At 57.7% G+C, this 26,403-nt stretch overlaps 1 protein-coding gene across 5 annotated transcripts in view; it reads right to left on the bottom strand.

The window, feature by feature from the left end:
* Window positions 1-14,167: 14,167 nt before the first annotated feature.
* The window catches only part of LOC140404001 (transcription intermediary factor 1-beta-like), a 109,027-nt gene continuing 96,791 nt past the window's right edge, over window positions 14,168-26,403 (bottom strand). For 3 of the 5 annotated variants that reach the window (XM_072492336.1, XM_072492341.1, XM_072492340.1), the window contains 6 exons: window positions 25,879-26,065; window positions 21,353-21,687; window positions 19,600-19,726; window positions 17,978-18,055; window positions 16,723-16,857; window positions 14,168-14,744 (listed from right to left, as the gene is read on the bottom strand). In XM_072492336.1, coding sequence (XP_072348437.1) covers window positions 14,520-14,744; window positions 16,723-16,857; window positions 17,978-18,055; window positions 19,600-19,726; window positions 21,353-21,687; window positions 25,879-26,065 — 1,087 coding nt within the window. In that variant the 3' untranslated portion in view covers window positions 14,168-14,519. The remainder of the gene's footprint in view (window positions 14,745-16,722; window positions 16,858-17,977; window positions 18,056-19,599; window positions 19,727-21,352; window positions 21,688-25,878; window positions 26,066-26,403) is intronic. The other 2 variants (XM_072492339.1, XM_072492337.1) reach the window with 2 other exon arrangements.

The raw sequence follows: 26,403 nt of genomic DNA, 5'->3' as shown, positions 1-26,403 counted from the left end.
GGGAAGAGTCGGGGGGAAGAGTCGGGGGGGGAAGAGTCGGGGGGGGAAGAGTCGGGGGGGGGAAGAGTCGGGGGGGGAAGAGTCGGGGGGGGGAAGAGTCGGGGGGGGGGGAAGAGTCGGGGGGGGGGAGAGTCGGGGGGGGGGAAGATTCGGGCGGGGGGAAGAGTCGGGGGGGGGGAAGAGTCGGGGGGGGAAGAGTCGGGGGGGGGAAGAGTCGGGGGGGGGAAGAGTCGGGGGGGAAGAGTCGGGGGGGAAGAGTCGGGGGGGGAAGAGTCGGGGGGGAAGAGTCGGGGGGGGAAGAGTCGGGGGGGGGAAGAGTCGGGGGGGAAGAGTCGGGGGGGGAAGAGTCGGGGGGGGGGAAGAGTCGGGGGGGGGAAGAGTCGGGGGGGGAAGAGTCGGGGGGGGGAAGAGTCGGGGGGGGAAGAGTCGGGGGGGAAGAGTCGGGGGGGGAAGAGTCGGGGGGGGAAGACGGGGGGGAAGAGTCGGGGGGGAAGAGTCGGGGGGGAAGAGTCGGGGGGGAAGAGTCGGGGGGGGAAGAGTCGGGGGGGGGAAGAGTCGGGGGGGGAAGAGTCGGGGGGGAAGAGTCGGGGGGGGGAAGAGTCGGGGGGGGGAAGAGTCGGGGGGAAGTCGGGGGGAAGAGTCGGGGGGGGGAAGAGTCGGGGGGGGAAGAGTCGGGGGGGGAAGAGTCGGGGGGGGAAGAGTCGGGGGGGGAAGAGTCGGGGGGGGAAGAGTCGGGGGGGGAAGAGTCGGGGGGGGAAGAGTCGGGGGGGGGAAGAGTCGGGGGGGGAAGAGTCGGGGGGGGGAAGAGTCGGGGGGGGGGAAGAGTCGGGGGGGGGGAAGAGTCGGGGGGGGGAAGAGTCGGGGGGGGGAAGAGTCGGGGGGGAAGAGTCGGGGGGGAAGAGTCGGGGGGGAAGAGTCGGGGGGGGAAGAGTCGGGGGGGGAAGAGTCGGGGGGGGAAGAGTCGGGGGGGGAAGAGTCGGGGGGGGAAGAGTCGGGGGGGGAAGAGTCGGGGGGGGGAAGAGTCGGGGGGGGAAGAGTCGGGGGGGGGGAAGAGTCGGGGGGGGGAAGAGTCGGGGGGGGGGAAGAGTCGGGGGGGGAAGAGTCGGGGGGGGGAAGAGTCGGGGGGGGGGAAGAGTCGGGGGGGGGGAAGAGTCGGGGGGGGGAAGAGTCGGGGGGGAAGAGTCGGGGGGGGGAAGAGTCGGGGGGGGAAGAGTCGGGGGGGGAAGAGTCGGGGGGGGAAGAGTCGGGGGGGGAAGAGTCGGGGGGGTGAAGAGTCGGGGGGGGAAGAGTCGGGGGGGGAAGAGTCGGGGGGGGAAGAGTCGGGGGGGGAAGAGTCGGGGGGGGAAGAGTCGGGGGGGGAAGAGTCGGGGGGGGAAGAGTCGGGGGGGAAGAGTCGGGGGGGGAAGAGTCGGGGGGCGGGGGGGAAGAGTCGGGGGGGAGAGTCGGGGGGGAGAGTCGGGGGGGAGAGTCGGGGGGGAGAGTCGGGGGGGAGAGTCGGGGGGGGGAGAGTCGGGGGGGGAGAGTCGGGGGGGGGAAGAGTCGGGGGGGGAAGAGTCGGGGGTGGAAGAGTCGGGGGGGGAGAGTCGGGGGGGGGAGAGTCGGGGGGGGGAGAGTCGGGGGGGGGAGAGTCGGGGGGGGAGAGTCGGGGGGGAGAGTCGGGGGGGAGAGTCGGGGGGGTGGAGAGTCGGGGGGGGAGAATCGGGGGGGGAGAGTCGGGGGGGGAGAGTCGGGGGGGGGAGAGTCGGGGGGGGGAGAGTCGGGGGGGGAGAGTCGGGGGGAGGAGAGTCGGGGGGGAGGGAAGAGTCGGGGGGGGGAAGAGTCGGGGGGGGAAGAGTCGGGGGGGAAGAGTCGGGGGGGGGAAGAGTCGGGGGGGGAAGAGTCGGGGGGGAAGAGTCGGGGGGGGGAAGAGTCGGGGGGGGGAAGAGTCGGGGGGGAAGAGTCGGGGGGGGAAGAGTCGGGGGGGGAAGAGTCGGGGGGGGAAGAGTCGGGGGGGGAAGAGTCGGGGGGGGAAGAGTCGGGGGGGGAAGAGTCGGGGGGGAAGAGTCGGGGGGGAAGAGTCGGGGGGGAAGAGTCGGGGGGGGAAGAGTCGGGGGGCGGGGGGGAAGAGTCGGGGGGGAAGAGTCGGGGGGGAAGAGTCGGGGGGGAAGAGTCGGGGGGGGGAAGAGTCGGGGGGGGAAGAGTCGGGGGGGGAAGAGTCGGGGGGGGAAGAGTCGGGGGGGGAAGAGTCGGGGGGGGAAGAGTCGGGGGGGGAAGAGTCGGGGGGGGGAAGAGTCGGGGGGGAGAGTCGGGGGGAGAGTCGGGGGGGAGAGTCGGGGGGGAGAGTCGGGGGGGAGAGTTCGGGGGGGAGAGTCGGGGGGAGAGTCGGGGGGGGGAAGAGTCGGGGGGGGGAGAGTCGGGGGGAGAGTCGGGGGGGAGAGTCGGGGGGGGGAAGAGTCGGGGGGGGAGAGTCGGGGGGAGAGTCGGGGGGGAGAGTCGGGGGGGAGAGTCGGGGGGGAGAGTCGGGGGGGAGAGTCGGGGGGGAGAGTCGGGGGGGGGGGAGAGTCGGGGGGAGAGTCGGGGGGGAGAGTCGGGGGGGAGAGTCGGGGGGGGGAGAGTCGGGGGGGAGAGTCGGGGGGGGGGGGAGAGTCGGGGGGGAGAGTCGGGGGGGAGAGTCGGGGGGGGAGAGTCGGGGGGGATAGAGTCGGGGGGGGGAAGAGTCGGGGGGGGGAGAGTCGGGGGGGGGAGAGTCGGGGGGAGGGAGAGTCGGGGGGGGAGAGTCGGGGGGGGAAAGAGTCGGGGGGGGAAGAGTCGGGGGGGGAAGAGTCGGGGGGGAAGAGTCGGGGGGCAGAGTCGGGGGGCAGAGTCGGGGGGGAGAGTCGGGGGGCAGAGTCGGGGGGGAGAGTCGGGGGGCAGAGTCGGGGGGCAGAGTCGGGGGGGGAAGAGTGGGGGGGGGGAAGAGTCGGGGGGGGGAAGAGTCGGGGGGGGGGAAGAGTCGGGGGGGGGGGAAGAGTCGGGGGGGGAAGAGTCGGGGGGGGAAGAGTCGGGGGGGGGGAAGAGTCGGGGGGGGAAGAGTCGGGGGGGGAAGAGTCGGGGGGGGAAGAGTCGGGGGGGGAAGAGTCGGGGGGGAGAGTCGGGGGAGAGTCGGGGGGAAGAGTCGGGGGGAAGAGTCGGGGGGGAAGAGTCGGGGGGGGAAGAGTCGGGGGGGAAGAGTCGGGGGGGGGAAGAGTCGGGGGGGGAAGAGTCGGGGGGGGGAGAGTCGGGGGGGGAGAGTCGGGGGGGGAGAGTCGGGGGGGAGAGTCGGGGGGGAGAGTCGGGGGGGAGAGTCGGGGGGGAGAGTCGGGGGGGAGAGTCGGGGGGGGAGAGTCGGGGGGGGGGGAGAGTCGGGGGGGGAGAGTCGGGGGGGGAAGAGTCGGGGGGGGGAAGAGTCGGGGGGGGAAGAGTCGGGGGTGGAAGAGTCGGGGGGGGGAGAGTCGGGGGGGGGAGAGTCGGGGGGGGGGAGAGTCGGGGGGGTGGAGAGTCGGGGGGGGGAGAGTCGGGGGGGGAGAGTCGGGGGGGGAGAGTCGGGGGGGGAGAGTCGGGGGGGGAGAGTCGGGGGGGGGAGAGTCGGGGGGGGGGAGAGTCGGGGGGGGGGAGAGTCGGGGGGGGGAGAGTCGGGGGGGGAGAGTCGGGGGGGGGAGAGTCGGGGGGGGGAGAGTCGGGGGGGGAGAGTCGGGGGGAGGAGAGTCGGGGGGGAGGGAAGAGTCGGGGGGGGGAAGAGTCGGGGGGGGGAAGAGTCGGGGGGGGAAGAGTCGGGGGGGGGAAGAGTCGGGGGGGAAGAGTCGGGGGGGGAAGAGTCGGGGGGGGGAAGAGTCGGGGGGGGGAAGAGTCGGGGGGGAAGAGTCGGGGGGGGGAAGAGTCGGGGGGGAAGAGTCGGGGGGGGAAGAGTCGGGGGGGGGAAGAGTCGGGGGGGGAAGAGTCGGGGGGGGAAGAGTCGGGGGGGGAAGAGTCGGGGGGGGAAGAGTCGGGGGGGGGAAGAGTCGGGGGGGGGAAGAGTCGGGGGGGGGAAGAGTCGGGGGGGGGAAGAGTCGGGGGGGGAAGAGTCGGGGGGGGAAGAGTCGGGGGGGGAAGAGTCGGGGGGGGAAGAGTCGGGGGGGGAAGAGTCGGGGGGGAAGAGTCGGGGGGGAAGAGTCGGGGGGGGGAAGAGTCGGGGGGGGAAGAGTCGGGGGGGGAAGAGTCGGGGGGGGAAGAGTCGGGGGGGGAAGAGTCGGGGGGGGAAGAGTCGGGGGGGGAAGAGTCGGGGGGGGAAGAGTCGGGGGGGGAAGAGTCGGGGGGGGAAGAGTCGGGGGGGGAAGAGTCGGGGGGGGAAGAGTCGGGGGGGAAGAGTCGGGGGGGGAAGAGTCGGGGGGGGGAAGAGTCGGGGGGGAAGAGTCGGGGGCGGGGGGGGAAGAGTCGGGGGGGGAAGAGTCGGGGGGGAAGAGTCGGGGGGGGGAAGAGTCGGGGGGGGGAAGAGTCGGGGGGAAGAGTCGGGGGGGAAGAGTCGGGGGGGAAGAGTCGGGGGAGAAGAGTCGGGGGGGAATAGTCGGGGGGGAATAGTCGGGGGGGAAGAGTCGGGGGGGAAGAGTCGGGGGGGAGAGTCGGGGGGGAGAGTCGGGGGGGAGAGTCGGGGGGGAGAGTCGGGGGGGGGAGAGTCGGGGGGAAGAGTCGGGGGGGAGAGTCGGGGGGGAGAGTCGGGGGGGATAGAGTCGGGGGGGATAGAGTCGGGGGGGGGAAGAGTCGGGGGGGGGAGAGTCGGGGGGGGGAGAGTCGGGGGGAGGGAGAGTCGGGGGGAGGGAGAGTCGGGGGGGGAGAGTCGGGGGGGGGAAAGAGTCGGGGGGGAAGAGTCGGGGGGGAAGAGTCGGGGGGCAGAGTCGGGGGGCAGAGTCGGGGGGGAGAGTCGGGGGGCAGAGTCGGGGGGGAGAGTCGGGGGGGAGAGTCGGGGGGCAGAGTCGGGGGGCAGAGTCGGGGGGCAGAGTCGGGGGGCAGAGTCGGGGGGGAGAGTCGGGGGCAGGGGGGGAGAGTCGGGGTGGGGGGGGGAGTCGTGGGGGGAGAGTCGGGGGGGGGAGAGTCGGGGGGGAAGAGTCGGGGGGGAAGAGTCGGGGGGAAGAGTCGGGGGGAAGAGTCGGGGGGGAAGAGTCGGGGGGAAGAGTCGGGGGGGAAGAGTCGGGGGGAAGAGTCGGGGGGGAAGAGTCGGGGGGGAAGAGTCGGGGGGGAAGAGTCGGGGGGGAAGAGTCGGGGGGAAGAGTCGGGGGGGAAGAGTCGGGGGGGAAGAGTCGGGAGGAAGAGTCGGGGGGGAAGAGTCGGGGGAGGAAGAGTCGGGGGGGAGAGTCGGGGGGGGAGAGTCGGGGGGGAGAGTCGGGGGGGGAGAGTCGGGGGGGGGGGAGAGTCGGGGGGGGAGAGCCGGGGGGGGGGGGGGAGAGTCGGGGGGGGGGGGAGAGGCGTGGGGGGGGGAGAGAGGCGGGGGGGGGGGGGAGAGAGTCGGGGGGGGGGGGGGAGAGTCGGGGGGGGGGGAGAGTCGGGGGGGGGGGAGAGTCGGGGGGGGGGAGAGTCGGGGGGGGGGAGAGTCGGGGGGGGGAGAGTCGGGGGGGGAGAGTCGGGGGGGGGAGAGTCGGGGGGGGGGAGAGTCGGGGGGGGAGAGTCGGGGGGGGAGAGTCGGGGGGGGGAAGAGTCGGGGGGGGGAGAGTCGGGGGGGGGGAGAGTCGGGGGGGGAGAGTCGGGGGGGGGGAGAGTCGGGGGGGGGGAGAGTCGGGGGGGGAGAGTCTGGGGGGGGGGAAGAGTCGGGGGGGAGAGTCGGGGGGGGGGGAGAGTCGGGGGGGGGGGAGAGTCGGGGGGGAGAGTCTGGGGGGAGAGTCGGGGGGGAAGAGTCGGGGGGGGAGAGTCGGGGGGGAAGAGTCGGGGGGGGAAGAGTCGGGGGGGAAGAGTCGGGGGGGAAGAGTCGGGGGGGAAGAGTCGGGGGGGAAGAGTCGGGGGGGGAAGAGTCGGGGGGGGAAGAGTCGGGGGGGAAGAGTCGGGGGGGAAGAGTCGGGGGGGAAGAGTCGGGGGGGGGAGAGTCGGGGGGGGAAGAGTCGGGGGGGGAGAGTCGGGGCGGGGGGGAGAGTCGGGGTGGGGGGGGGGGAAGAGTCGGGGGGGGGGAGTCGTGGGGGGAAGAGTCGTGGGGGAAGAGTCAGGGGGGGGGAAGTGTCGGGGGGGGGGAAGAGTCGGGGGGGGGGAAGAGTCGGGGGGGGGAAGAGTCGGGGGGGGGGAAGAGTCGGGGGGGGCGGAAGAGTCGGGGGGGGCGGAAGAGTCGGGGGGGGAGAGAGATCGGGGGGGGAGAGATCGGGGGGGGGAGAGATCGGGGGGGGAGAGATCGGGGGGGGGAGAGATCGGGGGGGGGAGAGATCGGGGGGGGAGAGATCGGGGGGGGAGAGATCGGGGGGGGAGAGATCGGGGGGGAGAGATCGGGGGGGGGAGAGATCGGGGGGGGGGAGAGATCGGGGGGGGGGGGAGAGATCGGGGGGGGGGGGGGAGAGATCGGGGGGGGGGGGGGGGAGAGATCGGGGGGGGGAGAAATCGGGGGGGGGGAGAGATCGGGGGGGGGAGAGAGATCGGGGGGGGAGAGAGATCGGGGGGGGGGGGGGGAGAGATCGGGGGGGGGGGGGGGGAGAGATCGGGGGGGGGAGAAATCGGGGGGGGGGGAGAGATCGGGGGGGGGGGAGAGATCGGGGGGGGGGGGGGAGAGATCGGGGGGGGGAGAAATCGGGGGGGGGGAGAGATCGGGGGGGGGAGAGATCGGGGGGGGGGAGAGATCGGGGGGGGGAGAGAGATCGGGGGGGGGAGAGATCGGGGGGGGGGAGAGATCGGGGGGGGGGGGGGAGAGATCGGGGGGGGGGGGGAGAGATCGGGGGGGGGAGAAATCGGGGGGGGGGGAAGAGATCGGGGGGGGGAGAGATCGGGGGGGGGGAGAGATCGGGGGGGGGGGGGGGAGAGATCGGGGGGGGGGGGGAGAGATCGGGGGGGGGAGAAATCGGGGGGGGGGGAGAGATCGGGGGGGGGGGGGAGAGATCGGGGGGGGGGGGGGGAGAGATCGGGGGGGGAGAAATCGGGGGGGGGGGGAGAGAGATCGGGGGGGGGGAGAGATCGGGGGGGGGAGATTCTCTCACCTCCTTTGGGGGGGGGGGTCCCTGACCTCTCTCCAACCCACACACCCCCCCCACCCCGCCCCGGACCACTGGCCAAATCGAGCCCCAGGCTGTGCGTGAGGCCTGTGAGTTTGTGGGCCGTCCCCGGGGTCGGGGCTCCCCCCTCGCCGGAGGCCCGGAGGGACTGGGCCGCACATCCCCGGCCTGTCCCGGCCGCGCTCCCCGGTCTCCCGCTACCTTTCTGGATGCGGAGCTGGGCGGCCGACGCCTTCTTGGTGCCGGTCTTGGCGGCTCCGGCGGCGTCTTCTTCCTTCTTCTGCTGCTTGAGCGAGAAGAGCTTGATCATGGTGCGGGGCTGGGCGGCGCAGCGGCGGCGGGGCCTCGGGTCGGGGGAGAGACGGAGCCGCCGCTCGGGCTGGAGCAGAGCGCGGGGCAGCGTGGGAGCGGAGCGCGGGGTCAGGGGGCGCGGGGGCGGGGCCTGGGCTGCGGTGGGCGGGGCCGTGTGGGGGCGGGTCCTAGGCAGAGCGGGCGGGGCTATGGTAGAGGCGAGGCGTGGGTTGGGGGCGGGGCTCATGCAGAGGGGCGGGGCTACGGTGGAGGGGCGGGGCCAGGTCTGTGGGTGTGGCTGTAGGGAGAGGGTCGGGGGTGTCGGTTTGAGGTGGGCGGGGCAGGGATAGTGGGCGGGGCTATGCTTTGAGGGGCAGTGCTGGAGAGAGGGTGGGACTTGCAGAGAGGGGTGGGGCTATGGGATGAGGGCTGGGGCTTTGGGATGACGGCTGGAGAAAGGGCGGGGCGTGGCAAGGGGAAAGAGGAGGGGCTAGCGAAAGGGGCGGGGCGTATAAAGGGTTGGACTCTGCCTGGGTTTCTGGTTTCATTCAAATCCCCCCCTTCCACTGGTACAGACCAGGGCGGAGGCTGTGGGTGACGTTTGGCATGGGTGACACACTCACAGGAATGGGTGACACACACGGCAATGGCTGACACACTCACGGGAATGGGTGACGCACTGGGGCAATGGGTGACACACTGGAATGGGTGACACACGGGAATGGGTGGCACACTTGCGGAAATGGGTGACACACTCATGGGAGTGGGTGACACACAGAGGAATGGGTGACACGGGAATGGGTGACACTCTCAGGAGTGGGTGACACACAGGAATGGGTGACATAACTCAGGGGAATGGGTGATACATGGGGGAATGGGTGACACACTCATGGGAGTGGGTGACACACAGAGGAATGGGTGACACTCTCAGGAGTGGGTGACACACAGGAATGGGTGACATAACTCAGGGGAATGGATGATACACGGGGGAATGGGTGACACACTCATGGGAGTGGGTGACACATACAGGAATGGGTGACACACTCATGGGAGTGGGTGACACATACAGGAATGGGTGACACGTGAATGGGTGACACACTCATGGGAGTGGGTCACACACTCACGGGAATGGGTGACACACTCAGGGGAATGGGTGACACGGGAATGGGTGACACACTCGGGGGAATGGTGACACACTCACGGGAATGGGTGACACATTCGGGGGAATGGGTGTCACACACGGAATGGGGATGGGTGGCACACTCAGGTGTGGGTGACACTCACGGGGGAATGGGTGAGATACTTGAAGGGGATGGGACACACTTGGTCGGGTGAATGGGTGACACTCAGGAGGTGGGTGACACATTCACGGAATGGGACGCATTGGGGAGGGGGGAAATGGGTGACACGTGGGAATTTGTGACACGCTGGGGAACATATTTTACAGGCAATGATGTACTTCTTGAAGTGCTGTCACTGTTGTAAAGTAGAAATGCAGCAGTCACAAGCACCAATGTGATCATGTGTTTCAGTGATGGTGGTTAAGTGAGGAGCAGTTCACAGGCCATCCTGTATCTATTCCTGTATGCCTGTTTGTTATTTGGATTGGATTGGATTGGTTTATTGTCACATGTACCGAGTTACAGTGAAAAGTGTTGTTCTGCATGCAGTTCAGACAAATCATTCCGTACATGAATAGAAAAATACATAATAGGGCAAACATGACACAATGTAAATACATAGGCACAGGCACCAAGTGAGGCATATAGGAGTGTAACTACTCAGTAGAGAAGATGTGTGAAGAGATCAGATCAGTCCATACGACCGTCAGTCCATAAGAGGATCATTTAGGAGTCTGCTAATAGCGGGGTAGAAGCAGTTTTTGAATCTGTTCGTGCGTGTTCTCAAATTTTTGTATCTCCTGCCCGATGGAAGAAGTTGGAAGAGTGAGTGAGACGGGTGGGAGGGGTTTTTTGATTATGCTGCCCGCTTTCCCAAGGCAGTGGGAGGTGTAGACAGTCATTGGACATTCAATTTTCCCTATTGTATGTCGATCCTGGCTCGCTGGGTAGCATATCCACCTCCGAGTCAGGAGTTTGTGGTTCAAGTTCCACCGCAGAGACGCAAGTACTAAAACTGAAGGCAGCGCTGCATTGTTGGAAGTGCCATTTTACCATGAGAGATTAAACCAAGGCCCTATCTACCCTCTCAGGTGGATGCAGAATATCACATTGCCCCTATCCCAAAGAGCAAAGGAAGCCCCCTGATGTCATTGCCAATATTTATTCCTTAACCAATATTACAAAAACACGTTTCCCTTCCAACCTATATCCACAAAACTTTTGATGGCTTTAAATTTCCTGGCGCATGGGGTGGAACAGTGGTTAGCACTGCTGCCTCACAGAACCAGGACCCGGAGATTCGCTTTCGGCCTCGGGTGACTGTGTGGAGTTTGCATATTCTTCCCATGTGTGTGTGTTTCTTATAAAAATAATCTTTATTAATGTCACAAGTAGGGTTACATTAACAGTGTAACAAAGTTACTGTGAAAATCCCAGTCGACACACTCTGGCGCCTGTTCGGTCCACAGAATTCAGAATGGCCAATTCACCTAACAAGCGTGTCTTTCGGGACTTTGTAGGAGGAAACCCACGCAGACATGGGGAGAGCATGCAGACTCCACACAGACAGTGACCCAAGCCGGGAACCGAACCTGGGTCCCTGGCGCTGTGAAGCCACAGTGCTAACCCATGTGCTACCTTGCCATCCATGGTGCATCCGCGCTCCGGTTTCCTCCCATAGTCCAAAGATGTACAGGTTACTACAGGTGGATTGGCTATGCTAAATTGTCCCTTGGTGTCCAACGGCTAGGTGGGGATAGGGTGGGGGTTTGTGATCAGGTTGGGTGCTCTTTTGAAGTGTGAGTGCAAATTCGATGTCTTGAATGGCCTCCTTTCTGCACTGTAGGTATTTTATGAATCGTTTCCTTTTCGCCATGTTGCCCAATCACTGCATCGCCACCCCCAACTGGATGCTCTGAAGGCTCTCCGCTTCTTTCTTGAATGAAGGCCAAACTTGTCCCTATCCACCCCCCTCCCCCCAGGCCGAACCAGTCTCAGTTTCACTTTTGACTGTAAGAGCACAGGACACACAGCTCACAGCTGTAGATTGTAGAAGTGTTTCATAGTCTTAACTCAGCAGAGGGGAAACACAGCAGTCAGTTCCCACATGGCGAGTCCCCCAAACACCAGCAATATAAATTACCCATTTTAGTTAGCCTTTTTAGTCATGCTATTGATGGTGTCATTTTTTTATAATGATATACAAGCATCCACTCACTCATAACGGATTATGTAAACACGTTTTGTGTTCATTTAGTTCAACTAGGCACATGAGAATATACGTGGGTAGAAAGTTTGAGGATATCAGCAGCAGAGCTGTGCCCCGTGTGTGCTGCTCCCAGGGCAAAGTCACAACAGGTAACTGCGAAGCTATGCCTGCCTTTGTGGGATATGCGTAAAGTTCCTTGTTCCAGATCTATTCGCGGGGGTGGGTAGGGGTGGGGGTGGGTAGGGGTGGGGGTGAGAGAGAGCACAATCCCACAACCTCTATTTTCCGGCAGACTGATGACTAGCGGTGCCATTTCCCGCTCTCACCCTGAACTGGACAATTTCACTTCCTTTGCTTCCCACTTTGATACCCCTCTCACCTTCATGTGGTCCATCTTGGATTTGCCTTCCTTGACTTCTTGGTTTCCATTTCTGGGGACAGGCTACAACAGATATTCCGTACAAGCCGCTTGCGTAGTTACCCGTGTACTTCCTCACAGATTCATAGAATCCCTACAGTGCAGGAGGCGGCCATTTGGCCCATCATGACTGTACCAACCCACCGAAACAGCACCCTAGCTCGACCCACGACCCTCCTTCTGCACTGTAGGTATTTTATGAATCGTTTCCTTTTCACCATGTTGCCCAATCTCTGCATCTCCACCCCCAACTGCATCACCTAGCCCCGTAACTCCACCTAACCTTTTGGGCATTTTGGGGAAGTTTAACATGGCCAATCCCCCTGACCTGCACATCTTTGGACTGCAGAAGGAAACCAGAGCATCCCTCTGTGTCCAAAGTGTAAATATTTATTTTGTTTTTACTATTTGAAATTGATTAATATATGAGTTAAGCGGTTTCAATAACTCGTTGTGAATTATTAGTGCATTTAATGTATTTAATCTTATTCATGGAGTCATGATTAGTGGACAAGCCCGATTTCAATCTTGTGGTCAACTGAGATGGAGAGCTGTTCATGTGGCCCACTTACTGGCCGAGGTTGCCCATCACTGATCTGCAGTGTTTTAGATTCCCCATTCAGCGTAAACAATCTCTGCATCCACCCAAATTGAGCTTGTAGGTTGGCCTTTTGTTAATGCACCAGAATTTGAACAATATTCTAATTTTAAATACGCTTGCTTTTTGATCTTGATTAACTGACGACCCCTTCCGCCTTCTCAGGACATCAAAGATTTTGTTGCGGTTTGTCAAAGACATTTTCCTGGGGGTGCATCCAACATTCTTTCCTCGGCCATTGCCAAAGCCAGATTATCTGCTCCATCACACAAATGTCAGAGTGACCCCGACAGTCAACTAAAGGTGTTCCCTTTTTACATTGTAGCCAGGGTATCTGCATGACCCCCAGGGTACCGGTGGCACTGGCCTTTCCAGCTGGCTCCTGGAAATTTCCTGCACAGAGGAGGTGCAACTTCTGCACTGTAAATTCTATGTAAAACCACCAAGAACAGTTGGCTGGTACCAAGTGGAGGGTCCTCTGGGAAGAATGTTCGTGTTCCCTTCAAAAACAGGCGAGGAAGGCAATAGGCCAACTCATGCCTCGCGTTTCTCTGGTCGAATACGGTCAGTACAAACAATTACCAAGACAGCAGGGTGAATGGCATTGTCACCACCTATGTGAACACTTCACTTGGCACGCCTGTCCATAAACTACAGATGGACACATTAAAGACTGGCTTAACCAGAACGCCAATGAGGCCATCCATTACGATGATTGGAAACCTTGGGAGACCATGGTTGCATACATTGCTCACTTTGATCACGACAAAAGTCACAAAGCAAAATCTACCTACAAGCTCCCTTTATTCACCAAAATTTAAAGTTACATTGAGACATTGGGCCAGGATGATAGTTAGGGAAAAATGAGCCACGGCAGAGGAATTTACCGCCGTTCTGCACAAGGGGTGAGTGCGAAGATCTTCCTGCTCCATTCAATTGAGTGGAAGAACTGGAAACAACTGCAGCAATCTGCTTCACGCCCTCCCACCATTAAACATTCCGACTGGAATCGAAATGCTGATCAGTGGTGCGTTAGTGTGGTTTTCTGGGCTGTCTCACCGGCATCAGGTGCAAAGAAATGAAGATCACTGGGTCCATTCCTGTCTATGCTGAGATGGCACACCACCGTCATGGACAAGTGGGAGACAGTGGTGCAGTGGAATGGTCACTGTGCAAGTAACCCAGAGCTAATGCTCTGGGGTCACGGGTTCGAATCCGAACACAGCAGCTGGTTGGATTTAAAATTCAATGACTTAAGTCTGGAATATTATGTCATTAAAACCCATCTGGTTCAATGTCCACCAGAGAAAGAAATCTGCCATCCTTACCTGGTCTGGCCTACAGGCGATTCCAGGCCCACAGCAATGTGGGTGACTCTCAATTGCCCTGTCTACCATCTTCAGGTGGATGCAAATATCCCATTGCACTGATGCCAAATAGCCGCACTGTCAGAGTCTGAACCTGTCCTTTGCAAGAGAACATATTCAAGCTTGGTTCTGTGCTAACACTCACTGTCGTGGAAAAACTGCAAACTTTGGACCATATCCCAAGCATACTGGACTGAGCTGATCAGCCATATCAATACTGTGCCCCTACTAGAACAGGCTTGCAAATCTGTGGCAGGTAACTCATCAACTGACACCCAGCGCCTGTCCACCACCTACAGGGCACAAGTCATGAGTGTGATGGAATACTCTCCACTTGTATGGATGAGTGCAGCTCCAAGAACACTCGAGAAGCTCTACATCATACAAGCCAAAGCAGCTCCGGTTGACTGGCACTCCATCCAACCCCTCCACCACCAACGCACAGTGGCAGCAGTGTGCGAAGTCTACAAAATGGAATGCAGCAAGTCACTCAAGGCTCCTTCGACAGCACCTTCCAAACCAACGATTCTACCAGCCCGAAGGAAAAGGGAAGCAGATTCACAGGAACACCACTACCTGCAAAGCTCCCCTCAAAGCCACCCACCATCCTGACTTGGAGCAATATCGCCGCACCTTCATTGTTGTTGTGTCAAAATCCTGGAACGCCCTTCATAACAGCACTATGGGTGTACCTACAGGACAAACCTTAGTGGTTCAAGAAGGCAGCTGACCACCACCTTCTCAAGAGCAATTGGAGATGGACAACAAATGCTGGACTAGCCACATCCTGGGAAGGAATAAAGAAGAAAAGTGCTGAAGACAGGTGGAGAGAACAGAGAATGAAGATCAGGAAAACAGAGTGAAGAGAGAGTCCAGCAACCCCAATATAGATGGATTTTTCTTCATTTTTATTACTGAGTGACGTAGTATTCCCCCTCAGAGAAATAAGTTTATTTCTTTTTCTGTTTTACTATGATTCAGTATGAATTTCAACATGAAATACAGACAATGTATGTTACACATTATCGAATTCTTTAATACATAGAGTTTACATATAGAAAAACACAACTCTGGTTTTGACCTCTTGTAGAAGCCTCCGTAAGCCAGAAACCAAGAAAACAAAATATCTTTGCACTAGTTCTCCAGTCAGACTCAAACTCAACACTGGGCTTTTCCAAAGCTGAAGTCTTCCAATGGCAGCTGTCGCCCAGGCCCAGATTCATACTTCTAATTCGAGTCTTGGAAAATCACAGTAGCTGGAGCTAGCTGGGGTTTCTCTTGGGTAATTACAATCTCCCAAATCCGAGGTCAACCATTCCATCCAAAGTTACCGGCCTGCAAAACGCAAGCTGCCCCAGCCAAAGCCGCTAGTCTTCGTCAAGCCGTCGCCTTTTAGCTTGCAGCGGGCTGCTGACGCGACCGTCCGCCGAACAAGCGGGCTGCCTCGTGTCGATTTGGTTACAGAGTCTGTCGCTCACCTCCATCTCATCCGCTGGTGGGCTGGCAAAGGTTTTGCCATTGAAGACATCGGTCAATCTCTCCTCGAAGAACGACTGGAGGATCATCACAGACTCCGTCGCCTCCTTCTTGTCCTTCAAAACAATTCAATGGGAAACAATTTTGTAAATCATAGAACATAACAGCGCAGTACAGGCCCTTCAGCCCTCGATGTTGCGCCGACCTGTGAAACCACTCTAAAGCCCATCTACACTATTCCCTCATCGTCCATACGTCTATCCAATGACCATTTGAATACCCTTAGTGTTGGCGAGTCCACTACTGTTGCAGGCAGGGCATTCCACACCCTTACTACTCTCTGAGTAAAGAACCTACCTCAGACGTCTGTCTTATATCTATCTCCCCTCAATTTAAAGCTATGTCCCCCTCGTGCTAGACATTACCATCCAAGGAAAAAGGCTCTCACTGTCCACCCTATCCAATCCTCTGATCATCTTGTATGCCTCAATTAAGTCACCTCTTAACCTTCTTCTCTCTAACGAAAACAGCCTCAAGTCCCTCAGCCTTTCCTCGTAAGATCTTCCCTCCATACCAGGCAACATTCTCGTAAATCTCTGCACCCTTTCCAATGCTTCCACATCCTTCCTATAATGCGGTGACCAGAATTGCACGCAATACTCCAAATGCGGCCGCAAAAAATGATTATTTTTTAAAATAAATTTAGAGTACAAAATTATTTTTTTTTCCAATTAAGGGGCGATTTGGTGTGGCAAATCCACCTAGCCTGCACATCTTTTGGGTTGTGGGGGCGAGACCAACGCATACACGGCAGCACAGTGATTAGTGCAGTTGATTCACAGCTTCAGGGTCCCAGGTTTGATTCCCAGCCTGGGTCACTGTCTGTGCGGAGTCTGCACGTACTCCACGTATCTGCGTGGGTTTCCTCCGGGTGCTCCGGTTTCCTCCCACAGTCCAAAGATGTGCAGGTTAGGTGGATTGGCCATGATAAATTCCCTTAAGTGTCCAAAAAGGTTAAGTGGGGTTACTGGGTTACAGGGATAGGTAGAGGCCTGGGCTTAAGTGGGGTGCTCTTTCCAAGGGCCTCCTCTGAACTGCAAATTTTATGATTCTATGAATGTGCGAGGGCAGCATGGTAGCCCAGTGGTTAGCACTACTGCCTACAGCGCCGACGACCCGGGTTCAATCCCGGCTCTGGGTCACTGTCTGTGTGGAGTTTGCACTTTCTCCCTGTGTCTGCGTGGGTTTCACTCCCACAACCCAAAGATGTGCAGAGTAGGTGGATTGGCCACGCTAAATTGCCCCTTAATTGGAAAAAAAAAATTGGGTACTCTAAATTTATAGAAGAAAAAAAAAAAGAGAGAATGTTCAAACTCCACATGGACAGTGACCCGGTGCCGGGATCGAACCTGGGACCTCGGCACAGTGAGGCAGCAGTGCTAACCACTGCACCACCGCGCTGCCACAAATCATTGGAATTCTAAACAAAGATAAAGGGTGAGCTGAATATTAAAACAGAAAGTGCTGGAAATACTCAGTAGGTGTCAAGTGTGTTACCAAGGAACCGAGCCCGCCTGAGGCAAATGTTGATAGAGCTATTGGGGAAAATAATAATTAACAATCTTTGAATCTGTGTGCTACGCATTCCTTACCTACAAATGAATTGACATCTACAAACTTTCCCCGAGGAGGTGCAACGGGTAGAGCGCAGAAAGTGGAATGGTAATCATGCACTTCAGATAGAGAGACTCGGGTTATCTTTCAAATTGGGCCATTCTGACATAAATGCAACAGCGATCTGTTTATCGACACCACCTTCCAATGCAACACGACTTTTGCCACAGGAAAACATGACACGTCAAGAGATGTGGAGAGATTGGGACCTCAAGCCAAAGACAGGAAGGTAAAAAGGAGATTGGGGGGGGGGGGGGGGGGGGGAGAGGGGAGAGAGAGAGAGAAGAGAGAGAGAAGAGAGAGAGACCCAGGGCTTTTAAACCAGGTGAGAAATGCTCACGTCCTTGTCTAAGGGGAGCACGAGTAAATAAACCAGCAGAAAACAAAGCCACAGGGAATAACCACCTGGGGTTCTCATACCTGAATAAGTTTACTATATGTCTTAAACATTAATCGAACCTCCAGCACAAAATCATCAGGTCTGGGGTAATGGGTTGAGCTTGTCTTTTCAAGTTTCGCTCTAATGGAAGACAGGTTTACTTGCGGATTCCTCAACTGTAACAGAAACAACAAGAGTAAGGTTAGGCTTGGATCCGGGACTGGGAACGGACAGAGTAAGCAGTGCTGTTCATGCAGTGCAAGTTCCATTTAAAAAAAAGGGCAGATAATCTATTTTTGAGATGCTAGCTGAGAGAACTTTATTTTCTTCACGGGATGTGGGCATTTCTGGCGGGGTCAACATTTATTACCCATCCCTAATTGCCCTTCAGAAAGGGTTGTTAAGCTGCCGCCTTTAACAAGATAAAGGAGTAGACCGTAAGGCCCTTCAAGCCTGCTCCGTCATCCGTTACGGTCGTGGCTAATGTTGGTCCTCGACTCTACTGCTGTGCCCGCTCCCCATAGCCCCCGATTCCCTCAGACACCAAAAATCTGCCTTTCTCAGCTTTAAATGACTTCAATGATGGAGCATCCACAGCCCTCTGGATTAGAGACATCAAAGGATTCACAACCCTTTAAAGCGAAGTAGTTTCTCCACATCTCAGTCCAATGGTCTGCCCCCTTTCCTGAGACTGGGCCTCCATGTTTTAGGCTCCTTGACCAATGGCAACAACCTCTTAGTATCTACCCTATCAAGGCCCCTTCAGAGTATTGTAGCTTTCAGTGTGATCGCCCCTCACTTTTCTAAATTCCAGGGAATACAAGTTAAATTTATTCAGCCTCTCACCACAGGACAATCCCCTTGTCCTAGGGACCAGTTTAGTGAACCGTTGTAGTCCATGTGGTGTAGGTACATCCACGGTGCTGTTAGGATGGGAAGTCCGCAATTCTGGCCAGGGGAACCTACCTCATCTTCAAAGCAGTGACGATGAGACTTTAATGTTTGCCCAAGGGATAGACCAGGCCTCATGACTCATCTTAAAGACAGAAACTGCCACCAGCGTAGCCCTCCCTCAGTATCGGCACTGGGACAGCCAGCCTGGATTGTGCGGTCAGGCCTCTGGAGAGCGGCTTGAACCCAGAGAGTGCCACTTACTGACAGCGAGTTCCTGACATCACAAGATACAGATCGATTTGACATCTTCACTGATAAACAAGTTGAGCATGTGAATGTCGGGGGGGGGGGGGGGGGAGAGAAAAAAAGAGCTCACTGAGGACCTGTTTTTCAAATACATACTTGCAAGAGTGCAGTGGCGTTGTGGAGGGCCTGACAACCCTTATGAGAGAGCAGCAACAGCAGCAAATGTTCACATTTCTGTAAAAACATGTCACGAGTCACACAAAACTGGCATCAATCTCACACCTAAACAATGTGTACAAACACTAAAATTCCCTAAACTGGACTCGCTTTTTAATTGAGGCTGCCTTTGTTGTTTTGTAAATATTCCTTCACCCCCACCCCTCAAATTTGCGGTACCACAGATACAGGGACAAATGGGCCCCGCTTGCTCGTCATCCTTGACCAGTGAGTGTCGGTCGGCAGGGGAATCACCGCTTTCGAGCGTGACCTCCCCTTGGTGTGCAACCCCGCCCCCCTCAACCCCTCAGAGGCCACCGAACAGCCATCAAGGTAGGGGAACTTTGGCTGACATCCCTGTCCCGGGAAGCACATCCTCTGGTCAGTAGCCTGGAGAGCCTCCCTGTCGGGGACATGCCCGAATAATGGATGAACTGGTACTTTGCTGATGTCCTCTACAAATGTCAATTGTTAAACGTTAATTATATTGTTAGGACGCACAGGTGAGGAGCACTGTTTCATTGAGTACTTGGAGCACAATAGGGGTTTCTGCAATCGTGTATATATTTTTCTATGGAATGATCATCCATCTTTCTAAATTTTTAAAATCTGACCATCCTCATGCATTTAACACACCATCTTTTTTTTTTTTAAATTTAGAGTACCCAATTCATTTTTTTTTCCAATTAAGGGGCAATTTAGCGCAGCCAATCCACCTACCCTGCACATCTTTGGGTTATGGGGGCAAAACCCACGCAAAAAACAGGGAGAATGTGCAAACTCCACACGGACAGTGACCCAGAGTCAGGATCGAACCTGGGACCTCGGCGCCGTGAGGCAACAGGGCTAACCCACTGCGCCACCGTGCTGCCCTACACACCATCTTTCTTATAGGTTTTGTCCATAAATTAAGATCAGTGACCAGTCTGACAATGGGATATATCACAGCTGGCTCAATCCTGCTCTCTCCTAATGTACTGAAGCAGGGTTGGAATCAGTGGTATGAAACAAGACTGATCTCCCCTGCCTTGGTCAATAGCCACTCAGGGTAACAGCTGCATCCTAACTGCTGCCCTCAGCTAGCTCAGTACGAGCTGAGATTACAACTCAGAGCATTCAGGTGTAAGTGCACTTGTAGCACACTAATTTAGTTATATTCTTAGAACCACGGCGGCACAGTGGTTAGCACTGCATCCTCACGGCGCCAGGGACCCGGTTTCAATTCCGGCCTCGGGTGACTATCCGTGTGGAGTTTGCACGTTCTCCCCGTGTCTGCGTGGGTTTCCTCCGGGTGCTCCGGTTTCCTCCCACAGTCCAAAGATGTGCAGATTAGGTGGATTGGCCATGCTAAAATGGCCGTCCCAAAAAGGTTGGGTGGGGTTGTGGGGAAGGGGGGGGGGGGGGAGCGTGGACCTGGGTAGGGTACTCCTACCAAGGGTCAGTGCAGACCAGAGGGGCCGAAATGGCCTCCTTCTGCACCGCGGGGTTTCTATTAAAATCACACACAGCAGGAATCGTGCTCATAGGGCGCAAGAACATTCATTTCCCGTTTTAGTACAAACCCTCTGATCGAGAGCAGCAAGATCCTCCGTTGCAGCATCACTGCTGCTTTCCGATGCTCTGGGTGCACTTTCAGATTGTATTTCAGATGCAGTCAGATCCACACACAGTGAACACGTCCATTCAACACTGCAAAAAAAGGAGCACGCATTATCTTTTTAAAAATATGCAACAATAGCAATTAATCTGTGGACACCGTTCATGATATGACATTGGAGAATGACAAGAACATCGTAATGCACTTAATGGAGAGTGATAGTTCTCAAACTTAAATGAAGGCATAGAGAGACAATGGGGAGAGGGTAATGTCACTGGGACTAGCCACCTGGAAGCCCAGGCTAATGAGGACACAGGTTCAAATCCCACCACGGCAGCCAGCAGCATTTAAATTCAATTCATACCATCTGGAATTATAAAGCTACAAGTGTTGGCGTCAGCAAATGATTATCGATGGTCGTGAAAACCCATTTGGTTCACTAAAGCCCCTTTACGGAAGGGAATCTGCTAATCTTACCCGGTCCGGCCTGAGATGTGACTCCAGACCCACAGTGAAGTGGTTAACTCTTATCTGCCCCTCTGAAGTGGCCGAGTAAGCCACTCGGTTCAGGGGCAATTAGGGATCGGCAACAAATGCTGGCCCTGCCCCAGCGACAGCCACATTCCACAGGGGAAAGAAGAATTGGAGGCATTAAATACAAGATTTTCAGGGGTGATACCAGAATTCAGAGGTTATACCCAGCAGGAATAAAACGGAGCAGGGAATTGAGGAGAAACGCCTTCACCCAGAGAGTGATCAGAAAGAAAGGGATCAGTTGAGCAGAAAAAGCATTGACGCCTTTACAGGGAAGCTAGGGAAACAGGAGAGAGAAAGGAACGGAACAATGCAGTGAGGGAGAGGTGAAGAAGAGAGAGGAGATTTGTGCAGAACACCGATGTGGATCAATTGGGTCGCACGGTCGGTTTCAGCACTGTACAGATCTAGGCAACATATCATTCTGATGCTGAGATAGATATTTAAACTGGCTTGCACCAAGTCCATAAAACCTAAATACAACCCTCGGCCACACCGTTTCCTTGTTGTTTAGCCAGGGAACCTCCAGGTTGCAAAATGCACATTAGGATCAAGGTTCACTTCAGTAAGAGCCAGCGTCAGTAGAGGTTAGCTGTAGGGGCCTGGCAGCACGGTGGCACAGTGGTTAGCACTGCTGCCTCACGGCGCCGAGGACCAGGGTTCAATCCCGGCCCCCGGGTCACTGTCTGTGTGGACCCCGTGCCTGCGTGGGGGTCTCCCCCACAACTGTAGGGTAGGAGAAACTGGGATTCTTCTCACCTGTGAGAACGAGTGTTGCAACAGACTGGATCTTCGAATCTTAGTCCGTTCTGAGTTGGCTGGAGTTACAGCGGGAGGATTGCGGAGAGGGGGAAAAAAACAGGTACGGTTTTCACTCCTAATTGCTTTCCCAATGTTTTTTGTTGGGAAGTGCTCAAGAGCACATCATTTTGGGTTGAGCTCTGAAGAAGAGTCAGACGGACCCAAAGTGGTACCTCTGTCCCCCTCTCCACAGCATTTTTTGTTTCTATTTCAGATTTCCAGCGTCTGCGGTATTTTGCTTTTATTATGGTGTCAGGTTGAGTGTCGATGGGGATTTGAGGCAGAGATATTCAGCATGGGCTGCACAGCTCAATACTGCCGTGACCAGCTGGACTGTCCAAGGAGCTCATTCAGGACTCACTAAAGCAACCTACTGGACTCACCTGGGCACGCTTGGCAAAGCAGGAACGTGGCAGTCAACATGAAACGCCTTCAGACAGCGGTGACAACAGGGCAGCTCGCCCCCTTTCCCACAAACGGCACAGACAACCTCGTCCGACTCCTCGCCTTTCTCACTGACGCTGCACAGCGGGGACGCCTTGAGGTCCGGTATGCTCCCGGGCGACTTCTCACTGGGGGAGGGCGTGGGGCTCAGAGGGTGGTGGGAGCGTTTGGTCGCCACATCAGTCCTCTCGCTGAACACAAAATCGATTTCAGTTTCTGACATGGGAGAGGCCGAGTTTGGTGGTGTCAGAGTGCTCTCCAGAGTCGGTACCTGCTGGTTAGAGGAACAAGTTACTATTTCCTCTGATGTTGGGTGAGGAATTAATAAATTTAAAATTAGAGCTTGGCTATTTGGTGATATCAGGAGGAAATTCTTCCTACAATAATATCAATAATCTTTATTAGTGTCACGAGTAGGTTTACAATAACATTTCAATGAAGTTACTGTGAAAATCCCCTAGTTGTCACACTCCAGCGAGAGGGGAGGGAAAGCAAGCGAGAGGAAAGCAAGCGAGAGGGGGGAAAAGCGAGAGGGGAGGGAAAAGCGTGAGGGGAGGGAAAAGGCGTGAGGGGAGGGAAAAGCGTGAGGGGAGGGAAAAGCGTGAGGGGAGGGAAAAGCGTGAGGGGGAAGCGAGGGGAGGAAGCGAGGGGGGGAAGCGAGGGGGGGAAGCGAGGGGGGGGAAGCGAGGGGGGGGGAAGCGAGGGGGGGAAGCGAGGGGGGGAAGCGAGGGGGGGAAAAGCGAGGGGGGGAAAAGCGAGGGGGGAAAAGCGAGGGGGGAAAAGCGAGGGGGGAAAAGCGAGGGGGGAAAAGCGAGGGGGGAAAAGCGAGGGGGGAAAAGCGAGGGGGGGAAAAGCGAGGGGGGAAAAGCGAGGGGGGAAAAGCGAGGGGGGAAAAGCGAGGGGGGAAAAGCGAGGGGGGAAGCGAGGGGGGGGAAGCGAGGGGGGGAAGCGAGAGGGGGGAAAAGCGAGAGGGGGGAAAAGCGAGAGGGGGAAAAGCGAGAGGGGGAGAAAAGCGAGAGGGGAGGGAAAAGCGTGAGGGGAGGGAAAAGCGTGAGGGGAGGGAAAAGCGTGACGGGGGGGAAGCGAGGGGGGGATGCGAGGGGGGGGAAGCGAGGGGGGGAAGCGAGGGGGGGAAGCGAGGGGGGGAAGCGAGGGGGGGAAGCGAGGGGGGAAGCGAGGGGGGGGAAGCGAGGGGGGGGAAGCGAGGGGGGGGAAGCGAGGGGGGGGAAGCGAGGGGGGGGAAGCGAGGGGGGGGAAGCGAGGGGGGGGAAGCGAGGGGGGAAGCGAGGGGGGGGAAGCGAGGGGGGGAAGCGAGGGGGGGAAGCGAGGGGGGGAAGCGAGGGGGGGAACCGAGGGGGGGAAAAGCGAGGGGGGGAAAAGCGAGGGGGGGGGAAGCGAGGGGGGGGGAAAGCGAGGGGGGGGGGAAGCGAGGGGGGGGGGAAGCGAGGGGGGGGGGAAGCGAGGGGGGAAAAGCGAGGGGGGAAAAGCGAGGGGGGGAAAGCGAGGGGGGGGAAAGCGAGGGGGGGAAAGCGAGGGGGGGAAAGCGAGGGGGGGAAAGCGAGGGGGGGAAAGCGAGGGGGGAAAGCGAGGGGGGAAAGCGAGGGGGGAAAGCGAGGGGGGAAAGCGAGGGGGGAAAGCGAGGGGGGAAAGCGAGGGGGGAAAGCGAGGGGGGGAAAGCGAGGGGGGGAAAGCGAGGGGGGGAAAGCGAGGGGGGGAAAGCGAGGGGGGGAAAGCGAGGGGGGGGAAAGCGAGGGGGGGGAAAGCGAGGGGGGGGAAAGCGAGGGGGGGGAAAGCGAGGGGGGGGAAAGCGAGGGGGGGGAAAGCGAGGGGGGGGAAGCGAGGGGGGAAGCGAGGGGGGGAAGCGAGGGGGGGAAGCGAGGGGGGGAAGCGAGGGGGGGAAGCGAGGGGGGGAAGCGAGGGGGGGAAGCGAGGGGGGGGAAGCGAGGGGGGGGAAGCGAGGGGGGGAAGCGAGGGGGGGAAGCGAGGGGGGGGAAGCGAGGGGGGGGAAGCGAGGGGGGGGAAGCGAGGGGGGGGAAGCGAGGGGGGGAAGCGATGGGGGGAAGCGATGGGGGGAAGCGAGGGGGGGGGAAGCGAGGGGGGGAAGCGATGGGGGGAAGCGATGGGGGGAAGCGATGGGGGGGGAAAAGCGAGAGGGGGGAAAAGCGAGAGGGGGGAAAAGCGAGAGGGGGGAAAAGCGAGAGGGGGAGAAAAGCGAGAGGGGGAGAAAAGCGAGAGGGGAGGGAAAAGCGTGAGGGGAGGGAAAAGCGTGAGGGGAGGGAAAAGCGAGAGGGGGGAAAAGCGAGAGGGGGGAAAAGCGAGAGGGGGGAAAAGCGAGAGGGGGGGAAAAGCGAGAGGGGGGAAAAGCGAGAGGGGGGAAAAGCGAGAGGGGGGAAAAGCGAGAGGGGGGGGAAAAGCGAGAGGGGGGAAAAGCGAGAGGGAGGAAAAGCGAGAGGGGGGAAAAGCGAGAGGGGGGAAAAGGCGAGAGGGGGGGAAAGCGAGAGGGGGGGGAAAGCGAGAGGGGGGGAAAGCGAGAGGGGGGGAAAAGCGAGAGGGGGGAAAAGCGAGAGGGGGGAAAAGCGAGAGGGGGGAAAAGCGAGAGGGGGGAAAAGCGAGAGGGGGGAAAAGCGAGAGGGGGAAAAGCGAGAGGGGGAAAAGCGAGAGGGGGGAAAAGGCGAGAGGGGGGGGAAATGAGAGGTGGGGGAGCGAGAGAGCAAAAGCTGGGTGGTCTAACGTTTCAAGGGGGTGACTATCACATTTTCCGCCTGACCGGGCAGCATTTCTGCATTTTCCGTTTGTATTCCAAATTTCCGGCATCTGTGGAACTTAGTTTTGGAGTCTATTCTTGTCTTTGACAATGCATATTGTTGAACTTTCACTCAAGTTATATACAAAGCATTCAGTACCTCCATCACCGGCGCCAAGTGGCCGCAGCGTGTACTACCTATCAGGGGCAAAGCAGCAAGCAAGGCTTCTTCAATAGCACCTCCCAAACCTGCAACTTCTACCACCTAGAAGATCAAGGGCAGCAGGTTTGGGATCACCACAATCTGCAAGTTTCTCTTTGAGCCACACACCATTTTCACCTGGACATAGAATCATTGCTTCTTCATAACCTTTGGGTCAAAAGCCTTCAACTCCCTACCCTAAACCACACTATGAGAGCACCTTCTCCACATGGGTCTCCTTCTCAAAGCAGTTAGGATTGGATAATAATTAGTGGTAATATCAACGGCACCCAGAACCCAAGAATCAATTAAAGAATCATCCATCGCCCTCAGTCTTGTTGAAATTACGACACACATTTTGGCCAACAGGAGAAAACCTTTCTTTTTTTGTATTCTCATTTTCATGCTTTAATTAGCATAAATAATAGGCCATCCCAAAAGGCGTTAATTTTACTCTCCAAGTTATCTTAAAAGATGAGAATCACAATGTAAGAATATCCTATTTTGTAATGAGCAGAATTTATATTGGGTCTAATCACAATACTTTAATAACTTATTTCTAATAGTACAATAGAAACTATTCCCCTCCTTGCCACATTGGGAACACGCATTGCACAACGGTGGGCTCCCGGCCTGTGGTTTTACATTAATTGAAGCTAACAGGGAGAAGATCCACCCCCAAGTGCCAAGAACACTGCGACAGAACATATTTTCTTTGGTTGTAAGTTTTATGACGGTTCAGTTTACACTTTTAGTTACAGGATACGTATTTTCTACACTTACAAACATCTGCAAGTTCGGTTTCATTAGCGTCGCATCAACAGTTGATCTCCAGCTTCTCTACAAGGCCATAGCAAGGAAGAGGTTTGCAGAGGTCAACAATTCGTCACCAATTTCAAAAGAGCAATTGTATTTGCTTGGCCAAAGGATACAACTTTTGAAGAGACCTAAATTGAACATTATCATAGGATCTCTGCAGTCCGGTAGGAGGCCATTTGGCCCATCGAGTCTGCACAGACCCTCTGAAAGAGAACCCCACCCAGGCACACTTCCCGCCCCATCCACAAAATCCCACCTAACCTTTGGACACTAAGGGGCAAGTTAGCACAGCCAATCTGCCCAACCTGCACATCTTTCGACTGTGGGAGGAAACTGGAACACCCAGAGGAGCCACGGGGAGAAAGTGCAAACTCCACACAGACAGTCACCCGAGGCCGGAATCGAATGCGGGTCCCTGATGCTGTGTGGCAGCATTGCTATCCGCTGTGCCTTTTAATGATGCAGAAAAATGAGTATTTGTAAACCTTCTGAGGTATTGCACAGCATCCCTAATGCTCGGCGGGATTTATACATCATTTAAAAAAAACTTAAAATAAAGCAATTTAATTTAGCAAATCTAAATCTTTTTGTCACACCTCAACATGAACCTAAAACATTTTCAGATAAACATGTGTAAGTAGTTTAAAGAATCTAACTGGTGGGTACAGTGTCATGAACAGTAAAAACAAACCCCCAAACACCTTGAAGGATGGATTCAACAGCGAACCATCTCCTTCGATGACGATCAGGCTGAACTCATCCTGGCCACTGCCTGGTAACAGCTTGAAGGTTGGAAGTTCGGTGTCGGTGGACAGGTCGATTTGCAAGCGCTCTAGCCGCACATATGGAACCTTCGTCCTCAACTTGGATTCGACACTGGAGTTTGAACTAAAATCGGAAAGAAAAGCAGACATCTTCATGTAATGTCACCAATAACAGAAAGGTGAGAAACTGACGGCGCTGCAGTTGAGTTGATGTAATATCTTTTCCAACTCTGGGGCTGGTTGATGGAGTGGGTAAACATGCTGTCCTTGAACTCTCGAGCCTGGCTGACAGGATGCTGCCCTTGACGTCTGGGTGATTCAGTGCTCTGATTTCAGATGAGACTCGGAGCAGGGACCAGAAACCATTGCCATTTTGAGCTCCCAATATCTAATGGGCGCCAGACCTGCTGAGTTTCGCCAGCACTTTTCTTTCATTTCATACTCGAAACGTTAGCTCTTGCT

This window comes from Scyliorhinus torazame, chromosome 29 (genome assembly GCF_047496885.1).
Source record: "Scyliorhinus torazame isolate Kashiwa2021f chromosome 29, sScyTor2.1, whole genome shotgun sequence".
In the NCBI taxonomy this organism is placed as follows: Eukaryota; Metazoa; Chordata; class Chondrichthyes; order Carcharhiniformes; family Scyliorhinidae; genus Scyliorhinus; species Scyliorhinus torazame.
The sequence above is the reverse complement of the archived record's forward strand: the minus strand, read 5'-3'. Positions and strand labels throughout refer to the sequence as shown.